We start from the raw sequence: 17,863 nt of genomic DNA on the forward strand, positions 1-17,863 counted from the left end.
TTTTTTTTTCCCCCAGTTCTCCAAAATGACCGGTTAGAACCAGCATCCAGTTAGTTCTTGAATACATTAAAACTAAGCTTTGGTCTAAGGAAAGGAGTCTCTCTCACACCTTCCTGCCCTTTAAGCGTTTATTGAAGGGAATAATTCCAAACTGCCGGAGACAACACATTTGTAAATCTGTGTCCTCTATCGAAACAATCCACGTGCTTTAAGGCTTAAAAGTCCAAGAAATAGCAGTTTGGTTTGTTAGGCTGCAATCCAGTGTTCAGTATGGACTGGTATAAATACAAAACACCCCCGTCCTGTCCTTCCACAGTCACTGCCGCTCTATCGTGACCTTCCTTGAAAGAGTAAAAGCATCTTTGTGGCTCACTGCCCAGCCAGGTCAGGGAATCAGGCCAGATTAAAAAGTAATGGAGAGAAGGCAGGCAAGGGAAGCTAATTTGAATCCAAAACAGCTCCCAGTTCTTTTCATCACACAAATGTTTCTCCTGGGGAAGGGACAGGTGGGGTGGAAATGGGCAGATATGTGGGGTAGATAGAACTGCTGCTTTGCTGAAGGAAACCCAGTTTGTGCTAGTGTAACAGGATCATGAAAGTATTGCTACTGAAAAGGCTTCTGAGCAATAATTCTAATTTTAAGTTATTAATCTTCAATTATTCTATTAGATAAGTTAATTCTATTTACTTAAAATTTTAAATTAGTACTTATAAGTTTAATACAATTACTTTCAAAGGCAGTACTTAACACTCCCTACATATAAAATTAGTTCATACATAAAAGGTTATATGAAGTGTTAACACGTACAATCCTCAATTATCATACACTGATGTGCTTTGTGAGCAATTAGGAATTAAGCTTCATCTGTCCAGTGCCACTCTCCATAATTGTAGCTGAGCTTTATCCAGCAAGTAATCTAAAATGTTGCAACTACCACAGGATCTACAGTGTCAAAGACCACTTTCCTGTGTCAAACAGGTATTACTTTAGAAAGAAAATTGAAAACTGTGCTAAAATTGTGAAAACTCAAACACTTCTGTTTCTGCAATGCATCTATTTCCATGGTTACCATGTGGGAAAAAGAAAACCAAACACCAAACAAAGCAAAACAAAAAAGAAAACAAAAAAAACCACCACAAAACCAAAACCAATGCCCTCCTCCTCTCCAGCCCCCCCAAAAAAACCACAATAAAAACCAACCAAACATTTTAAGAATGAGTTCCAAGACCAAATTTTCTATAGGGCACTACTACAAAATATAATGTAAACGTATCACATTCATGAGTAAAGTTTGTTAGCAAATTCTAATAATTAAATGCAAATATACATAATAATCAGATTTTCCTCTTACAGTCAAAGCCACACACCAATGTTTACAGCACCTGCTGCAGTTTTCCTGTAGTTAAGCCACCCACCCCTCCGCAATGGAACATAGCGGGTACCAACTTGCCTCTCCATATTACTACCTCGCCTGCCCTCTTTGTGAAAGTCCAGCGACCAAAGACGATAACATTTCACTGAGCAGCTATCACGGAGAGCACGTTTCATGGTTAGATTACTAGGAACAGTTAAGCATCAATCTGCAGGTAGTTGATCTGATACGCACATTGACTAGTAAGTTCCCTGCAAGCAGGCAATGCCTCTCATAATATAAGATACACTCATGCACAAATACCCTCTTCTCCAGGAGTAACCCAAGCTCTAGGAGTAGCCCAAGTTTTGCTAAATTAATTTCTTCTTCACACTGAAAACTAAAGAACTGCAGGAGCTGTTCATTGTACAGGTGCCCTTTACAAGTTACTGGAAAAGAGCAACTCTTGTGTTTATTTTTCTTTTTTCAAATATTTCATACAAGGCATTAAAATAATAGTAGATACACCAATCTTGGTTTAACTGCACTCATGTTTAAGTCTGCTTCTCACAAAGCTACTTTGTCTCAGATCTTGCATTAGCAAAACCACTCCAATTCTCGTAAATGTGCTGGAATCAGTAAGACACATCTTCACAGCTGTCAGGGTAAATCAGCAAAACAGCTCTTCATCTCTTCGCAAGATGTGAGCTTCTGACACATCACTACACTGACATATCTCCCGCTGAACATGCTTTCAATATTTACAGGAAAGGGCTGTCTGCAGTAACCAGCCAAGCAGGAGAAGTTCTTTTATAACCTTAAATAGCAAGGAGGTTGACTTCCTGAATAAGGAAGTCTTATGTAAATAAACACATTTCACAATTCAATGCATTGATTGAACAACGAGTTTTTGTTTGCCTCAGGATTGGGGTAAGCAAAAAATAGGTAAGAGTGTTTACTATATTCTGATAAAGAATGGGACTAGAGAGAAACTAGTTACAGTCAGTGCTTGTTTGGATAAAAGGCAGACATAAAACCTGCATAGAACTGAGTTGCAAATCCTGAAAAAAAACCAAAATAAAACAAAACAAAAGACCTAAACCACATTAATTCTTAATGGGCCGAACTATCTGTCAGCAACTGGAATAAATAAAGGAAAACACTGAAAACATTGTTTAATTTACAAAATTGCCCCTAACAACCTCAATAATTAAAGCTGGGAACCTCCTGTTGTGAATTTTAGCCTGCAACAGCAGTACCAGCAGCAACTCTTGGAGGCACCAGGAACAAATAATTATATAAACAATTTGAGATGTAAACTAAAAACCACAGAAAGTCTTACTGGTAACAAAATATATGTAAGAAATGTAACAACAGGGACTACAGTAAGTCACAGTTCAAGATATGCAAGATTACAACATACCAAATACCCTTTCTTTTGGAAGAAACCCCAATTCTATTAAACTCAATTTTTGCTTATACTCCAAACCAAGCACCCTGAGGGACTGTTCACTGTATGGATGCATTTTGAGAACTACGTCAATGCAGCAATGCCTGTGTTGCCTTTTCTTTTTCTCAAATATTTCATACAAGAATCAGAACAAAACATGAACCGAGGTCAACACCTAAGAAATTATCCTAGTCTGCTACCAGAGGGTAACAGGTAATATTGCGGAATTTCTGAAAGGAAAAAACCATTAGTCCCATGAGACGCATATAGGAAGACGCATACTTCTGGCACCTGGAAATTCCACGGCATCCTTCCATTTTCTATAGTCTTTTCAGAGGTGGAAATAATTAGTTACTACTTACTGTCCCTTGCCCTTAAAAGATGCATGTACAATTCCCAGTGCATATAACTAAGATTTTGACCCAACCTCCCTTCCCCCTCACTCCTGAAACGCTCCTTTTCTCCAGTGCACACCAAGCCGGACAGGAATTCAGCAGTCTACCAGCACTGGTCATACTCTTCCCTCATATTGCTCTGTCCCACACATCTTTGGTAACTGCTATCTTATGAATGTAAATTTCTGTATCAGCAATTCCCGCTATTTGCAGTATTTGAAAGTACTAGACCAGTTTTGTACTTGGTGATACTTGTGAGTATTAAGCCTGTTCCTAGTGAGACAGGAGATCTAGCAGAGCAGCACCTTTCAGAGCCGGGAGTTGGGGCTGTTAGTTACCTGGTCTTCCAGTTTTGATCTGTTCAAGAATGTTCTGTTGTTCGAAACAAAAACCCTAAACCAAAGAAATCTAAAATCAGTTTCTCCTTCAAGTCTTTCCAGGAAAAAACAAAACAAAACAAAACAAAAAAAACCAACAAACAAACAAACAAACCTCCTGTAAAAAAAAAAAAAGAAAAAGCCAATTGTACTTACAATTGAATAAGATATATCACATTTTCATCGAGGCTTCACTTGCATCTTGGCAACCTTTCACAAGGAGAGCACCTGATTTTATCCACTGACAGGGTGTAATGTAACACCGCTGCAGCAAAGAGAGCCACAAAGGGGCACTGAAAAGCAGAAGTGGCTTAACTGGGGGAATGTTTCTAAAGAATTAATCTAATTCTCTCTTGATAGAGCAGACAATAGTCACCTTTCCCTTGTCAAAATTAGACTTCTCATTTATAGATCTTTTTGACTGGGAACTGACAGTTGGTAAAAGTTGCAGCTATTTATTTATATTTTTAATGGAACCAGGAGCCTGGATGTCAAGATGAATTAAATCTACAGATGCAAATTGTGGAACAAAGCCCCAGGGTAAGGAAAACAAAACCAAGCCACCACCAGCCCCTAAAAAAATCTAAACCATAACAACCAACAAAGCAAAACATCTGTAACCTCTTTTTTACCTATTTTGTAGGAAATTGATTACCTTAAAATGACTCAATCATAACAGAACACCAAAACCAAACCACACCAAAATAGCCACTCAAGCAACAAAATTCAAAATTCATAAAGCTGACTTCTACAAACCTTAATTCCCACGGAAACTAAAACCTAAGCGTGAAGGAGATGGAAAACCCAGCCTGGCAACATGATGAGCAGAGACCCTCGAACCCAACGAGAGACCTCCCTCTCCATGGCAGACGAAGGAGCAGCCAGGCTGTGGTTTCACCAACCCCCATCTCCAGAGAGGCTGAGCAGGGGCAGATGTCCTTGAGGAGGATGGTGGGAGCCCAGCCGAGCCCAGGCTGGCCATCATCAGCTCGGGAGGCCACCTGCGTCCTGCACGGCTGCGGGGGCACACACAGGCAGCCAGGCCACGTCCGTCAGGGACAGCCTGCACTGAGGGGCACTTGAGCAGCCCTGAGGCTGTAACGTAAACCTTCACAATGTACATACAAAGTTCTGAAACCCTGTCTTATAACTGTACAGGCTTTGACATTTGTCTACTGCACCTTGTACACAAGGGAACAACAGCCACGCTGTTCATGCCGGGGGAGATGACCTCCCCACATTTGTCTGAGATAAGTGCACAGAAGCTGGTATCAGCAGTGATATGACTCCTCCCACTCTTTATCTCATGACATGCACAAAAGTGAAACCTTCATAAAAATAGCCCTTTAAATTTGTAGGATAATGCAAAACCACACAGACACACACACACAAACCCCATATACACGATTATCTGCTTTTTCTTTCCAAGCAATCTCTAATCGTCTCAAATAATTTTCCAAAGCTCCAGACCATCTGCCTGAAACAAAAGGGCATTGTTTCATAAACTAACATATTTGGGCTTTCTGCAAACAATTTTCAAAGGGTATCTCTTTCTAAGGAAATAAAGGTACAGAATTTATATATTTAGGTACAATTTTCAATAATATTCCAAGTAAGAATTCTAGTACTTCATAATTCCATTAAACTCAAAGTACCTTTTAATAAGTACTCACAATGATTTTTTGGAAAGCAAATACCTGCCTCCTAAGTTTAGTAGATCTATTATAGTATCTATTTTCAAATAAGACTCCCATCTCCTGCTCCCATGAATGACCTCAACTATTCTGCTACCCCATCATTTAGAAAGAATAAAAGCCATAGATGAATAAGCTGGTTCAGAGGAAAAACAACAAAAGACAGTTTAGAATTTTTAGGTGATGATTACGAAGATCTCAGAAGGCCTCTCTGATTTTATCAATTCACGCAAAATAATTTATTACAAGCAGCACAGAAAATTAAGTGAACCGACATATATATAATTGAATTATAAAATTTTCTAAATCCGATTCTGTGCCTTAATGATCTGTAACAGTTATTTCCAAATGAAAGCTTTAAAATAAAATTTCAAATGGTAAATACCAGTTATGCAAAGCAATATTTTTAATAAAACCAGCAAATCTTTAAGACAAGTACATTTTAATAGAAACCCACAGCGAGTTGAAAACAAAAACAAAGAAATCAGTAGTCGATGCAGCTCTGCAGACAAGAAAGGGAAACCTGGTAGATTTTTCCTGATCGTGAAGACGAAACAAAAAAAATAGTGCCTAAGGTAATAGAAAAGACTTACCATCCATGCTGAAAAGCTAGTTTTCAGAAACATATTGCTCCTAATATTAATCCAACAGCTGATGAAGTATGCTCATCTCTACCGAATCTCTGCTTCAATCTTTAAACACACACACTAAATGGAAAGAGAGAGCACACGGAATCCAGAGAGCTGCTCTTCCTTACGAGCTCTTTGTGATGCAACAAACTATGAAGCACAAAATACCAGCAGTGAAACAAAAATCAATATTCAGGACACAGGTATTTGGTTTTGCTCATTAACTACTTCTGTTCTGACCAATGCTACCTATTCATGTCTAAAGCAACTCAAAATGGCAGGGGAAAAAAGCATGCAAACACCAGGAGGTTTTAAGATGTTCTCAATTATATCAAGCACTGGTTGTTTCCATGGCAACCTTAGACTAGAATTATCTGTTGACTTGCACCCAACTCGTAGTTATTCTAAAGCTTTAATCAGTTCACACAATGTACTCTGTACATTATTTCGTACCTCACATGTATATTTCTCTCCACACACATATACAGACATTATTCAGATAAATATAAGTCATTCCATGGTATTTGAAAGCACACTGATGTTATTTTGAATCAGAGACCAAATAATATTCCTCCGACTATTCATCACCTTTTCATTTCCAATTCAGAGACTATGAAGATGACCAAGATGCACTAGTGACTCTCCTGACCATTTTAATTATCGAAGTTGTTAATGTGTTCTCTTATTATGCACAGATCTGGAAAATATTTGTATCAGTTCGAGAATAAAATATTCACACTGATCTTACTGTCTTCATGTTCAAAACACAGCAGCCTCTTTCTCCTTTCCTTTCCCACTTCAATCTTACAAAGACCAACAAGCAACTACGAAAACGAAACAAAAATCAAGACATGTTCCATATAAGCTCAAGTGGTCACAGTCAAGACACGTAAGCGGAGAATGAAACGGAGCGTGGTGGTGCCTGCCATCGCAGCCCTGTCAGCCTCCGGCTGTGTCGCACAACCGCCCTGGTTACCAGTTCAGGCTGTACCATCACACGTGTGCTCAGTCAGCTTTTTAAAACCTATTCCAAGGCCCATGGTGCCCTGAGCCACCTCTGCCCTACCGGGTTCTGAGGATTTCACAAAACACATCCATTCGTTTCGTGCAGCAACCAAGAACCCAAGGTATGTTAGAAAAACTGCATGTTTTACATATGAAAAAGACAAAGCAAAGATGTTAAATTCCAAAACCAACCACTGAAAAACCTCTGTGGACCACATGGCAAACCACTCAAACCCACAACACTAGATGAGCGACAAAACAAAGTCAGCAGCTCCTTTCTCTTCAAACCCGGAGCTTCACAGTAACTGCTTGTAAAGAGACATACACAGAAACAGATCTGTTACAGTATTTCATTGCAGCAGCTATAAATATATGAACTTTCTTTCTACTTCAAACCTAAACCAACAAAATTTTGAGAAATCACTTCCCAGGTTTTTTGAGTAATTAAAAAGAGTGCTTCTGTCTCAAACATCAGCAGTAATTCACACTGTCTGCTGTGTAGCTTCACCTAAAACCTTACACCAACATTCCATAAGCTGCAATGATACAGGCAGAATAGTTGAGAATATTCAAATATCCTCACAAGACAAACACCGGTATGTTTCTAAAACACTGCTTAGTCATTAAACTTTCTGTGAAAACAATCAACAACCTGAATTCAGTGATCCTACACAATTCTATGACATTGAATTCTCAGGTGAAAACCAAACAAGCAACACACAGCACCACCACAACATTCTCCTTCATTTTTTACAAATAATTTTCACAGATGATGTATTTTTGTAAAGATACAGTTAGGAGGCAGTAGTAGACAGAAATAGTCCCTCCGCTGTACTTATCTCCTCTATTACGCATTTGGCTACAGTGGCAGTGAAATGAGAAACCTGAAATGTAGACTCAGTCCATGTAGACTAAGTATTCTTATTTACTATTAAAAATATAATAAATCTACAAATTGAGAGTAAAGGTTCAGGATAAAGATGCAGAATTTCAACCCAAACCCAAAGATACATCATAAACCACCATTCAGCAAGCAGCTCAGTAACTTTGGCTGAGAAAAACTGCATGCACTGAATTGTGACTTAAAATAGCATTCACAGAACAGCCATTTTCACCATGTTTATCATCAACAGACATGACAGTCCATTTCCTCATGGAGCATGTCACATGAGGAAGCCAGCCTTAAATAGAGGGGGGAAAAAAAATTGTAGAGACTTGTACACAAACAGGTCACAATTTGTAAGTGTCAGTAGGTCAATACCATTTTTTTCTTCATGTTATATAAACAAAAATGCTTCAGTGTTATTTTTTCAAATGGCTATTTACATAAAAAAGAGCTTCTACATAAACAGAAGTATGCATCTATTTTTAACAAGCTGAAAATATTTTTGAGAAGCGGAAGCTCAGAATTTATGCACTTTCATCACTTATCTTCCCAACAAAACCAGTCGATCCTTTCTCATCTCATCTGGGAGACCTAGATTGAATCTATTTTAGGTCAATGCATTAACACCTTTTTGTTCCCATGTTCAGTGCTTATCCTCTGAAAACATATTCACTCCCTACTAATATAATATTTTAAATTGCAAGCAGGGAGCTGTATAAACACTGATTTTCTTCATGGTAACACTGATGTTAAGCACTTCCAGGAAGGCCTATTTTCAACTAATTGTGCTATCTCAAATCCATCCGTGAATTTGAAATCTGGAACAAAATAATCATCAATTACCATATTGTAACTTTAAAACAAGTATTTAACCACAGAGACAATAATTGCTTTGCAAAATAATTCACAGCTTCAAAATAAAAAAATGAAAATCAAATGTCAATTTACTTAGATTGGGATATTCTTTTAAATCTCTCACCTTTGTTACAATCATGAAAAGTTTTCATCCCTACAAGTAATACTGTAAACTGTTCACTAATGAGGAAATGATAGTGAGCATTCCCACACTAAATTAATACGTAATAGTTAAACCAAACACAATTTTATATTGTTTACCACTGTACAGAGCATTCTGATGTACATCCATTAAAATAAAACAATGAATGATTAAAAGTTAAATCTGTGCAGTGATGTCTACCTATTCCAAAGTCTAAATATTACAATCTTTAATGAGTTCTCTATTTCTGCTGAACTAGTTGATATAATTTGAAAATAAAGGAAGTAATCGAGAAGTAAAAATTGGGGTGGGGATTGCCAAAACAAATCAACTGTGCTTTAAGAGAAAAGAAGGATGAGGGATTAATTCTGCCCCCAGTCACAGGTCCATGAACCAGCCCCCCACTTCCCCTTGCCCAATGCCATATGCTGTTCTGCAAATTACTACCTTCAGGTAATGAATCGTAAAATTGCCACCAAAATGTATCACAGATCAGTGCCAAATTTGATTACAAACACGCCAAGTTCTTCACTTACTCTGCAAACTCAAGAGTGAATCTCTTTAAAACAAGCAAAATCCCCCTACTTACTCGATTTGTCCCACAGGACAGCAAGCTCAGAGCAGCGCTGGCTCTCATGTTCCAGAGCCGCTTTCTGGTCATGGGGACCGCTCTTGGAGTGCCTATGGAAAAGCCGGTTAGCAAACCCTTCCAGTCTTTGCAGTGCTGTGGCTGTCCCCGTGCACTGGTGACAAGGGACCTCCTTCTGAGCTGCCATCTAACACACTGGCAACTTTTGCAAAAGCAAGACAGAAAGTATCTAAAGGGAGCTGAAGAAGGCAGAGGCACGAAGAGCCGTGCATGTGTCAGGCTTCCTGTGGGCAGGGTTTGCTCAACCACCGCTCGCTTCTGCTTCCTGTTCTGCAAAGCTCCATCATGTCCTGGTTTACACTGCTAAAACTCTCTTCTCATGTCAATCGAAACGTTTGCTTTTTAAAAATATGCAATAATTGCTCCAAAAGGTCTTTTCACATTTTTTTAATGCATCACATCATACACATATACACACACATTAAAATATTATAATATAAACAACTTGTTCAGAAGTAAAGATCAGAAGGTAGATAATTTTAATTTACCACAACCATGTGTGAAAAAATAAGTGACTATTTTGCAGCTCTTCCCCACCATGAAGATGGAGTATTACATAGCAAACATAACCAGTTCTAATGTAATCATCAGTAATCTCATGTTTTCAATGAAGCAACTTTCTAAGCAAGGAGGTTACTTGCAAAACCTACTGAATAAACTAGTATTTTATTATTGAGGAGAAAAAAAGAGTAATACTTTTCTCCTTCAAGAATTATCAGACTGAAGAAGTTCAATTCTAATGTCCATATAAACACAACTGCATTATACTTATCAAAATCGGGTTCTACTTACTTCAAGAAGGAACCAAATTCATTTAATTTTTTCAGGAATAAAGTACCAGAACAACCAGCGCTGGCAGATCCTTATCCAGCAGCACGCTTGCCCTCCCTGCCCCAAAGGCAGATGGAAGGAGAGTCACGAAGTCATGGTCACTCACCAGCTCCTGACATTGCTCATGCAAAAGCTTTGCATGCAAGTCTCCTGGAATTGCGTAAGAAAGCTTTTTCATTCACAATAAATGTGAGTATTTGCAGCTGTAGAGTAAGTCTAGAAAGCATTTTTAATGGTGCATAACGTAGGGAAAATAAATTGAAAGCTGCATTTAACATTAAATTATATTAATTTGCAAATTGTGTTATTTTGCGTGGTTACAATGGGTAATACTAGATAGCCATTCTTGTGAAAATGGAAACACATGCATTAGGCAGGTTTCCCAGTATATCTTCTGCACATATAAGATGTGGCTTCTTAAAAATTTAGGCTATTCTTAAGAAAGATTGAAATAACTTCTCCACAATCTGTCTCCTGTCTTACAGTCAACACGTGTTAAAGACATACCTCTCATTTTTCATCACCATACTTCTCACTGAATAGTTTTCAAATGTCAGCAGATATCCAGCCTTGGACATTACATAACTATTTCATAACAGCTCTGTGCTTCAGAAAAAAAAATAAAATATGACAAACTGCCTATGATAATGATAAAACAATAAAAATGCTGAGGGACAGACTTTACAGATTTGGTTACATTCCTCCTAACGGGCACTTCTAGACTTCTTGTAATCAGCCTCAGTCAACACAACAGTTTAAATTTCTAGACTCTACGCAAAGCACAGAAACACCCTTTGCTTTCAAGGTCTGGATATACTCTGGTAATCTAAATTTTTTCTCCAGTGGCTGTTCAAAATTTGGAACCATCTAAACACTTATAATTTTATATACCGGTCTGCACACCTGGATGAGAACCTGCTAACTTGTTGGTGACCAGACTGCTCTCCCTGGTCAGGGTCCAGTGCTGCAACCTTCCCAGATGCCAACATGGGTCCTTTGCCACATTACACCTTCCATCCTTTCACCTGCTTTGTCACAAGGACAATGCTGATGTCTATGACATCCCATTGGTTCCAGGTTCTGCTGGCAGGAACAAGAGCTAGTGACGACCGTGGGGATCCGTTTGCATTATCAGAGGTTACAAATATGCAGAGGGGATATATTATGCGCCACATATAACCAAATACTTTGAGAGTAATGCTATGCCATCTTTCATAAAGCAGTGTAAGAAATACTTAACAACAAGATACTTATTTCCCTGCCTGGTGGACTTTCAGGAGCTGGAAGAGCCCCTCTGGAATTGTACAGCTGTGCTCCCCTGCAGTTCACTGCAAGTCTCAGGGCATCCAGGGAATTGTTCCAAGAGACTATTTTTTTCTCTGACCTTGGCTATTTTCTCCAGCACACAAAGCCACCTGGTATGATGGTACGCTCATCTTGTCTCTCTCCTCTCCCATGCTTCTGAGCCTTTATGTTGCTGTCTTATCTTTCCTAATGTCTTCAGCAAAACCATTTTGTTCCCCTGATCTGAAACAGAGTAATTTGCAAAATTCACATCGCATATGTTAGAGTCTGCCAACCTGCAGTGTCAATGGAGAGATGCGGGAACTGCCAGAGAGCAGCTCTGCCCACCAAAATTCAGAGTTCTGAATGCACCCAAGTGACTAACCTGGACACAGGAATTAAGTGTCAAAAATAGGAAGCAGAAATATGCATCCTCTAGGATCACAGAAGTGAACTGGTTCAACTGAGAACAGGTAATAAAAAACAGACTGTTAGAAGATATCCTAAGAGAAAACCTGGATTTGCCAGAATTCTACAACCTATTGCCAGCAAACTCTGTTATAGAGTTATAGAGAAGGTACTGGTCATATTTATATGCAGATTTATATGCAGATAGTAATACTCTTTCCTAATCTTAGAAATTTTTGGCATTGATTAGCATTGCCCAATGATAATACAAAACACTACCACACTGACTTTCTGTGAACCTCACATCCCATGTGGACTTAGATGTCTTCAAATAAGTCTATGACTTTTCAAGGTGGAATCTCCTACTCTCTTTTACCTAATCTTTCATCTTACTGACATCCTAATCTAGCAAATCAACTCAATATTAATCGATCCACACCAAGTATTTTATGTGCTATATATGAAGCACAGAATCCACAAGCTCTATCTTACTGCCCAAAAGCTCAATAATCAGCAATGGATAGTGCTTTATCAAAGGCAAAACTCTGTGGCTCTGCTTGTCTTTGGACTTCACTTGCTAGCCGGTACTGCCAGTTTTTAAATCTTTAAATACCATTAAATGCTTATACAGACATATGCAAAGAGACCTGAAGTAGTCTTTCTTATGTTCTGAGCTGGAAGAAGAACCTGAGCCAGCTCTAAAGCTGCGCAGATGTTGTACGCCCTCCCAAAAGAGCAGAAGCTGGCTGTGCTCCAGGCAGACCATGAACATCCAGATGTTCTACCCACCCAATACAAGTCATATCAGGTGTGTGTCAGACTCTGGGCACAGGTACAGCCTGTATAATATCAAGCCTGATTAGGTTAACTTAACTTCCACTGAATAATTTTTACTCTACAGACGGTGTCTGTGACCTAGGAAACCTTTCTGCTACAAAAGATTTGCTTACTTCAAGTCAGTTTACAACAATTACATTTGAAGACCTGAAGACTAGTCAGTTGCCATCCCGGTCTCATATTAGTTTCTACAGCCAGGCAGCATGGACAATCCCCTCTTTAAACACATATACTGTGAAATTAACCTAAACTTCCCAGGCTACACAGCGTACATGCTACCTGGTGGGTGCCCCGCAGCTCCTGGCCCAGTGCAGCCCAAGCACCGTCCGCCCAGGGCTCAGTGCCGGCGCGGGGGGTCCCATGCCCACAGAGCTCCATCTCCTCAAAGCGCTCCCAAACACACTCAGTTCACACCAGCTACGTGTATAATTCAAGGAAAGTGTTAGTTACACAGAAAGATGTAAAGCTGGTTTCTAAAATTTCTGTTCCAAAAGAGATAATGAAGCTCCAACTTCTCCTTGCAGCCAAAGTCAACACTGAAACATGAAGAATTTCCTTTCGGCAGAAATTCTATTTTCACTAAATTCTAGCCATGAAATCTTGGCAATATTTTAAAACATGTTAAAACACCAAGAGAGGTGGGTAACAGATTAATCTATGAATGCAAACAATATATGTGTAAGTTACAGTATTTTGATAAATAATATTTCAGTTGAAATTTTTAAGGTACTCTCCCACAAATTTATAAAACAACAACACAATAACACTAGCCATAGAAAATGGTGAACACTGCGGTCCCCTAATGTGACAAAGGCAACAGAGTTATTTATACTTTTCCTAATGACCAATCCATAACCTTGTGTTCGTTCCCCAGCACTTAATGCCCAGTGTCTCTCAGCCACAGGTGACAACACCCAGCGCTGTAATCGGTCACTGACTCTTTCAGCTTCTGGCTGAAAAAGAATCAGGAAACAGTGTAGCTACATGCACAACTTCTTTTTAATAATCTCTGCTAAAATATCATTTCACAAATTCTAAGATGCAATTCTACCCTATCAGTCAAGCCTTAAAATTAAGGACTAAGAAACAGAGCACCCTCCTTTCCTTGAAGGACCTAGATGGTTGAGTAATGGCGTGATTTGTATACTCTGGCTTTAACTGAACAAGGAAAAATACATACATTATGATTTTAAAACATTTAATATATTCCTCAAGCAAAGTTACCATAAATTCGTGAATTTTAAAGAAGTACAAAATAGAAAAACATTAAAAACTCCAGCAGATCTATATATATTTGAAATGTATTTAATGTACTCCTAGGATCTACTGCTGTACTACTTAGTTTCATAAAGAGAACTGAAATTCCCTCACCCTGTGTCAAAACTGGAAGCATATTCTCTAGTGTTGAATGAAGGGTAAAAATTAATATCTTGCAATCAAAAACATGCAGGAGGTTTGGAGAATTAACTGTATTCCTTGACAGGACGTTAAAAAAAAACGGATCCATGATGCAAAACACATTTCACATCACCTACAGCTAACTAAAATTCAGGTCTTAATTCCAAATCTTTAAACCTAGTATTTTCCTGGTTACCTACTAAGCTGAGTCTTAATCTCCCTGTTCATGCACGTTCCACCTCTCTTTAAGGGCTAAACAAAAATATCCTTTTCTATCTTATTTTAAATAGTTAACATTAGCATTTTTTCTTTTCAGCACTGGCTTTCACCCACAAGTAAAAAAGAGATACTGTGACTTTTTATGCATATTTATTCTGTTTGTAATCTATTGAAAAAAATAACTTATAAATGAATAATAAAGAACATTTTTTCTAAAGGTTAAAGAAAGTTTATTTGCTTTAAAAATTGATGGCTTGATAAAGCACATCTTTTCCTTTATGCATCAGTTATTTCAACAATCAAAGTCCAACTTTACTATTCATTATTTATTACAAAAGGAGTGAGCAATTATTTGATACAAAGTGTTAGTGAGGATTCCTCCATTTTTAAGAGCTGGAGGATGTTGCTGAATTTAGCAGTCTCTTATTGACAAATAAAATATTTATAAATTGAAAGATGCAGCCAACTCATTTAAGAAAAATAAAATAATTTGTCAAATTTTTAATTAGAAAATCCAAAATTGATATGCATTTAGTAAAGCAAAAATCTGTTAAATAATATATACTAAAAACCACAATGTTCTGTGCTATAAGCCTGAGGAAATATGTAGGTACTTTTCCTACGTGTTACATAAAGCTTTCGAGAAAAGAACATAAAATATACAAATAGGCATTTCATTACTAAAAAATAAAAGAACATTTTCATATAAATTATGTAATTAAACAGAATCCATTTCGAGTCTTGCCAGCCATGCATATTTCAGAAAGAATTATGGGTAGAAACAGGCAGAAAAAAGGCTTCTTGAAAAAGCAGATGTATTTTGCTTTTCACTATACGTCCAGCTCTATGCTACCAGCTTGCATTTCTTTTTAAATACACGGAAGAGCAGCATTTGCTAATATCCTGCAGATTTAATGGCTTTCCATTGAAAAACATCAATATGTAAATAAACAAAATAAACACAACCAATAACTTCACCACTTAATAAACCACAAGAAAGTAACTGCGTGCAGTCACTGTGTCTTTTTGTGTACGTTTTTTGTAGAAAGGTGAACCCTTACTAGAGAGCCCCCCTGAGAGCTGCACTGGGGCTGGGACTGCAGCAGTTCTATAAATAGGACTTGCCAAGAGGAAGTTGTTGCTATGGAAATGCTGGTCGTATTTCTATTTTGACTCAGTAGACCTCTGCTGGCATCTACTGTACACAAGCTTAATTGCAGCAGACATTTAATCCCTTCATCTCTCATCAGGAAGCATAATTTAAGGCTCATGTGGTCCAACAGCATCATTTATTCTTAATTCATGATGATATAAAAGGAATAAAGAAATAACTAAGAACAAAAAGAGTCAAATTTAGCATCTGATTTTTCATATGCAAGCTAAAAGCATCACTCTTATCAGTCTTCTTGTCAAAATTTGACAAATTCGTTATTGAAGACGATGTGATTTTCCACGCACGCACCATGGCAGCAGATCAAGTTTCCTCATTTCTAGCAACATATAAAATGGTTATTTTGAAGTAAAATAGCTTGTAGTCATAGTCCCAAATCTAGCGGTGAGAAGAAGGGGACAGAGGAGTGTTTCCGTTAGAAGCACAAAACTATCCAATACGCCAAAGAGAACTGGACTCCTCTCCTTTGTTGCTTTTGAATTATTTGAATTAAAATCCAAAGTTAAATTTTGAAGAAATTTAGCATATGAACTCAGCAACCCTGTCTCTCTGAAAAAAACAACAGTAGATACAGACAAAGGTTTTGGTCCACTTAGTCTACAGCAAAATATACTGTTGATTAATAATGAGCATTAAAGTGCTACCCATCAAAATGAGTCCCATGAAGTTCCTGAATTAGAAGAAACACGCTAAAAATTGTATGTTTTGCTCAATATCTGAGTGTGTTGAAGGAGCAGCTACCTGCTTGAATTCTGGCCAACCTCCCATCAGAACAAGGATGCTGAAGATCTGTCTCCCTCACAGAACCAGTCCAGGCTCCCGCAGGTAAAGCAGCTGCTGCGGAGGGGACCTTGGCTACAAAAAGCTTCAGGCTCATGACCTCCACTTTTTTCTAGAATCTGCAGGTTTGGTCTATGCTCCCTCAGTTTAGCTGCTTAGTTATACTAAGGAACTGCACCATAAGCAGCATATTTACGTTTGAAAACAGCTCTCGGGGGGAAACTAAGCATTATGTGTCCTGAGTCAAGAGTGCCCCACATAACAAATGTTAATTAAACCTGAGAGATCTGAGCTCACGCTTAGCGCTAATTCCTGATATGGGATAATGGGAGGAAGTGAGGGGAGGGACAGCAGTAAAATGCTCATCAAAACTAAAGTCTTGTAGATAGAAATTCTTTACTACAGTAGTAGCTGCTATCAGATTCTGTATTGTACAGTAAAAGACCAGAATGATAAACAGCACATTAACTAGAATAACTTCAGTACCTCTTTCAGGAAGCTGATCTGCAACTGAAATCACCAGCACATTCCCTAGAGGGAAAAGCCCAAACTGAAACAAAACCAACTGACTCCACTTTGAGCTAAATATTTTAAATTAATACTGTTGTTTTCATCCAAAAGAGTGTTCCCCAATTATATGACAGTTTCAATTAGGAAAATATCCAAATAAGAAAGCAAGCAAAACCAAAGTTACTTCATTGGAAGGGATGGTGCTTCTTCAGAGAATGAAAGAGTAGAGAGCACAAATCAGAACAGAGCAGTGGCTTTCATATAGTATGTTCTAAAGTACAAAGCATTTGCTCATAGGTTGTGGAGATGTGCACACCTCTGCTTGTACTGGGAACAGATCCCATATTCCTGTACCTCACTGCTGGACCACAGGCTGCCCTGGGTGTCCTGGGTCCTCCACTCCTACCAGCCAGCTCAGCTTCAGATATTCTACAAAACAGGGGAATGTCTGAATTAGCAGAGATCCAGCACTATCCCTCACAGCAGCTGGAGCGGAAAACCTGCATTAAGTCCCTGAAAAGTAGAAGGGATGCTGCTGGCCCAAAGACAAGAGGCTGCAGGGTGCGTAAGAGGATATTTGAAAGTTTGTTAAATGCTCCTAACACACATAGTGCTAAGTAAGCAGTAACCCAGTTACAAGAACTTGCACTAATACGGAGGCATCTGAAGTACAGCTCAGACAACAGGACTTCTCTATATAACAAAGTTAATTACACTGGGTTTACAGAATCTGCTAGTCCACACTTAAATGGAGTAACAAATATGATCTGCTGGTTTAAGTACAAACAAAACGTGAGGTACAAAAACTGTAATACTGAATGGTAAGCTTTAAAAGTACTTGGTTGTTCATCTGTAATCTGTTGTATAAACACAATGAAATATCTCAGATTTTTTAGAGGGGAAATAATTCCCAGACCAACTTTCTAATTACTGGCTATTTTTCTCAGTGAGATATGAGCAAAGTGAACAGATCTTATTCTTTTCCCTACCC

The 17,863-nt window shown here is 38.3% G+C and overlaps 1 protein-coding gene across 3 annotated transcripts in view; it reads right to left on the reverse strand.

Annotated features, from left to right (window-relative positions):
* The window catches only part of PRKACB (protein kinase cAMP-activated catalytic subunit beta), a 70,311-nt gene that overhangs the window by 25,175 nt on the left and 27,273 nt on the right, over positions 1-17,863 (reverse strand). The window contains exon 1 of one of the 3 annotated variants that reach the window (XM_065841790.2): positions 9,375-9,576. The exons of 1 other annotated variant lie outside the window; for it this stretch is intronic. In XM_065841790.2, the coding sequence (XP_065697862.1) occupies positions 9,375-9,561 (187 nt within the window). In that variant the 5' untranslated portion in view covers positions 9,562-9,576. Of the gene's footprint in view, positions 1-5,861; positions 6,175-9,374; positions 9,577-17,863 lie in introns of those variants that run through there. One more of the 3 variants, XM_065841791.2, reaches the window with a different exon arrangement.

This window comes from Patagioenas fasciata, chromosome 6 (genome assembly GCF_037038585.1).
Source record: "Patagioenas fasciata isolate bPatFas1 chromosome 6, bPatFas1.hap1, whole genome shotgun sequence".
Lineage (NCBI taxonomy): Eukaryota > Metazoa > Chordata > Aves > Columbiformes > Columbidae > Patagioenas > Patagioenas fasciata.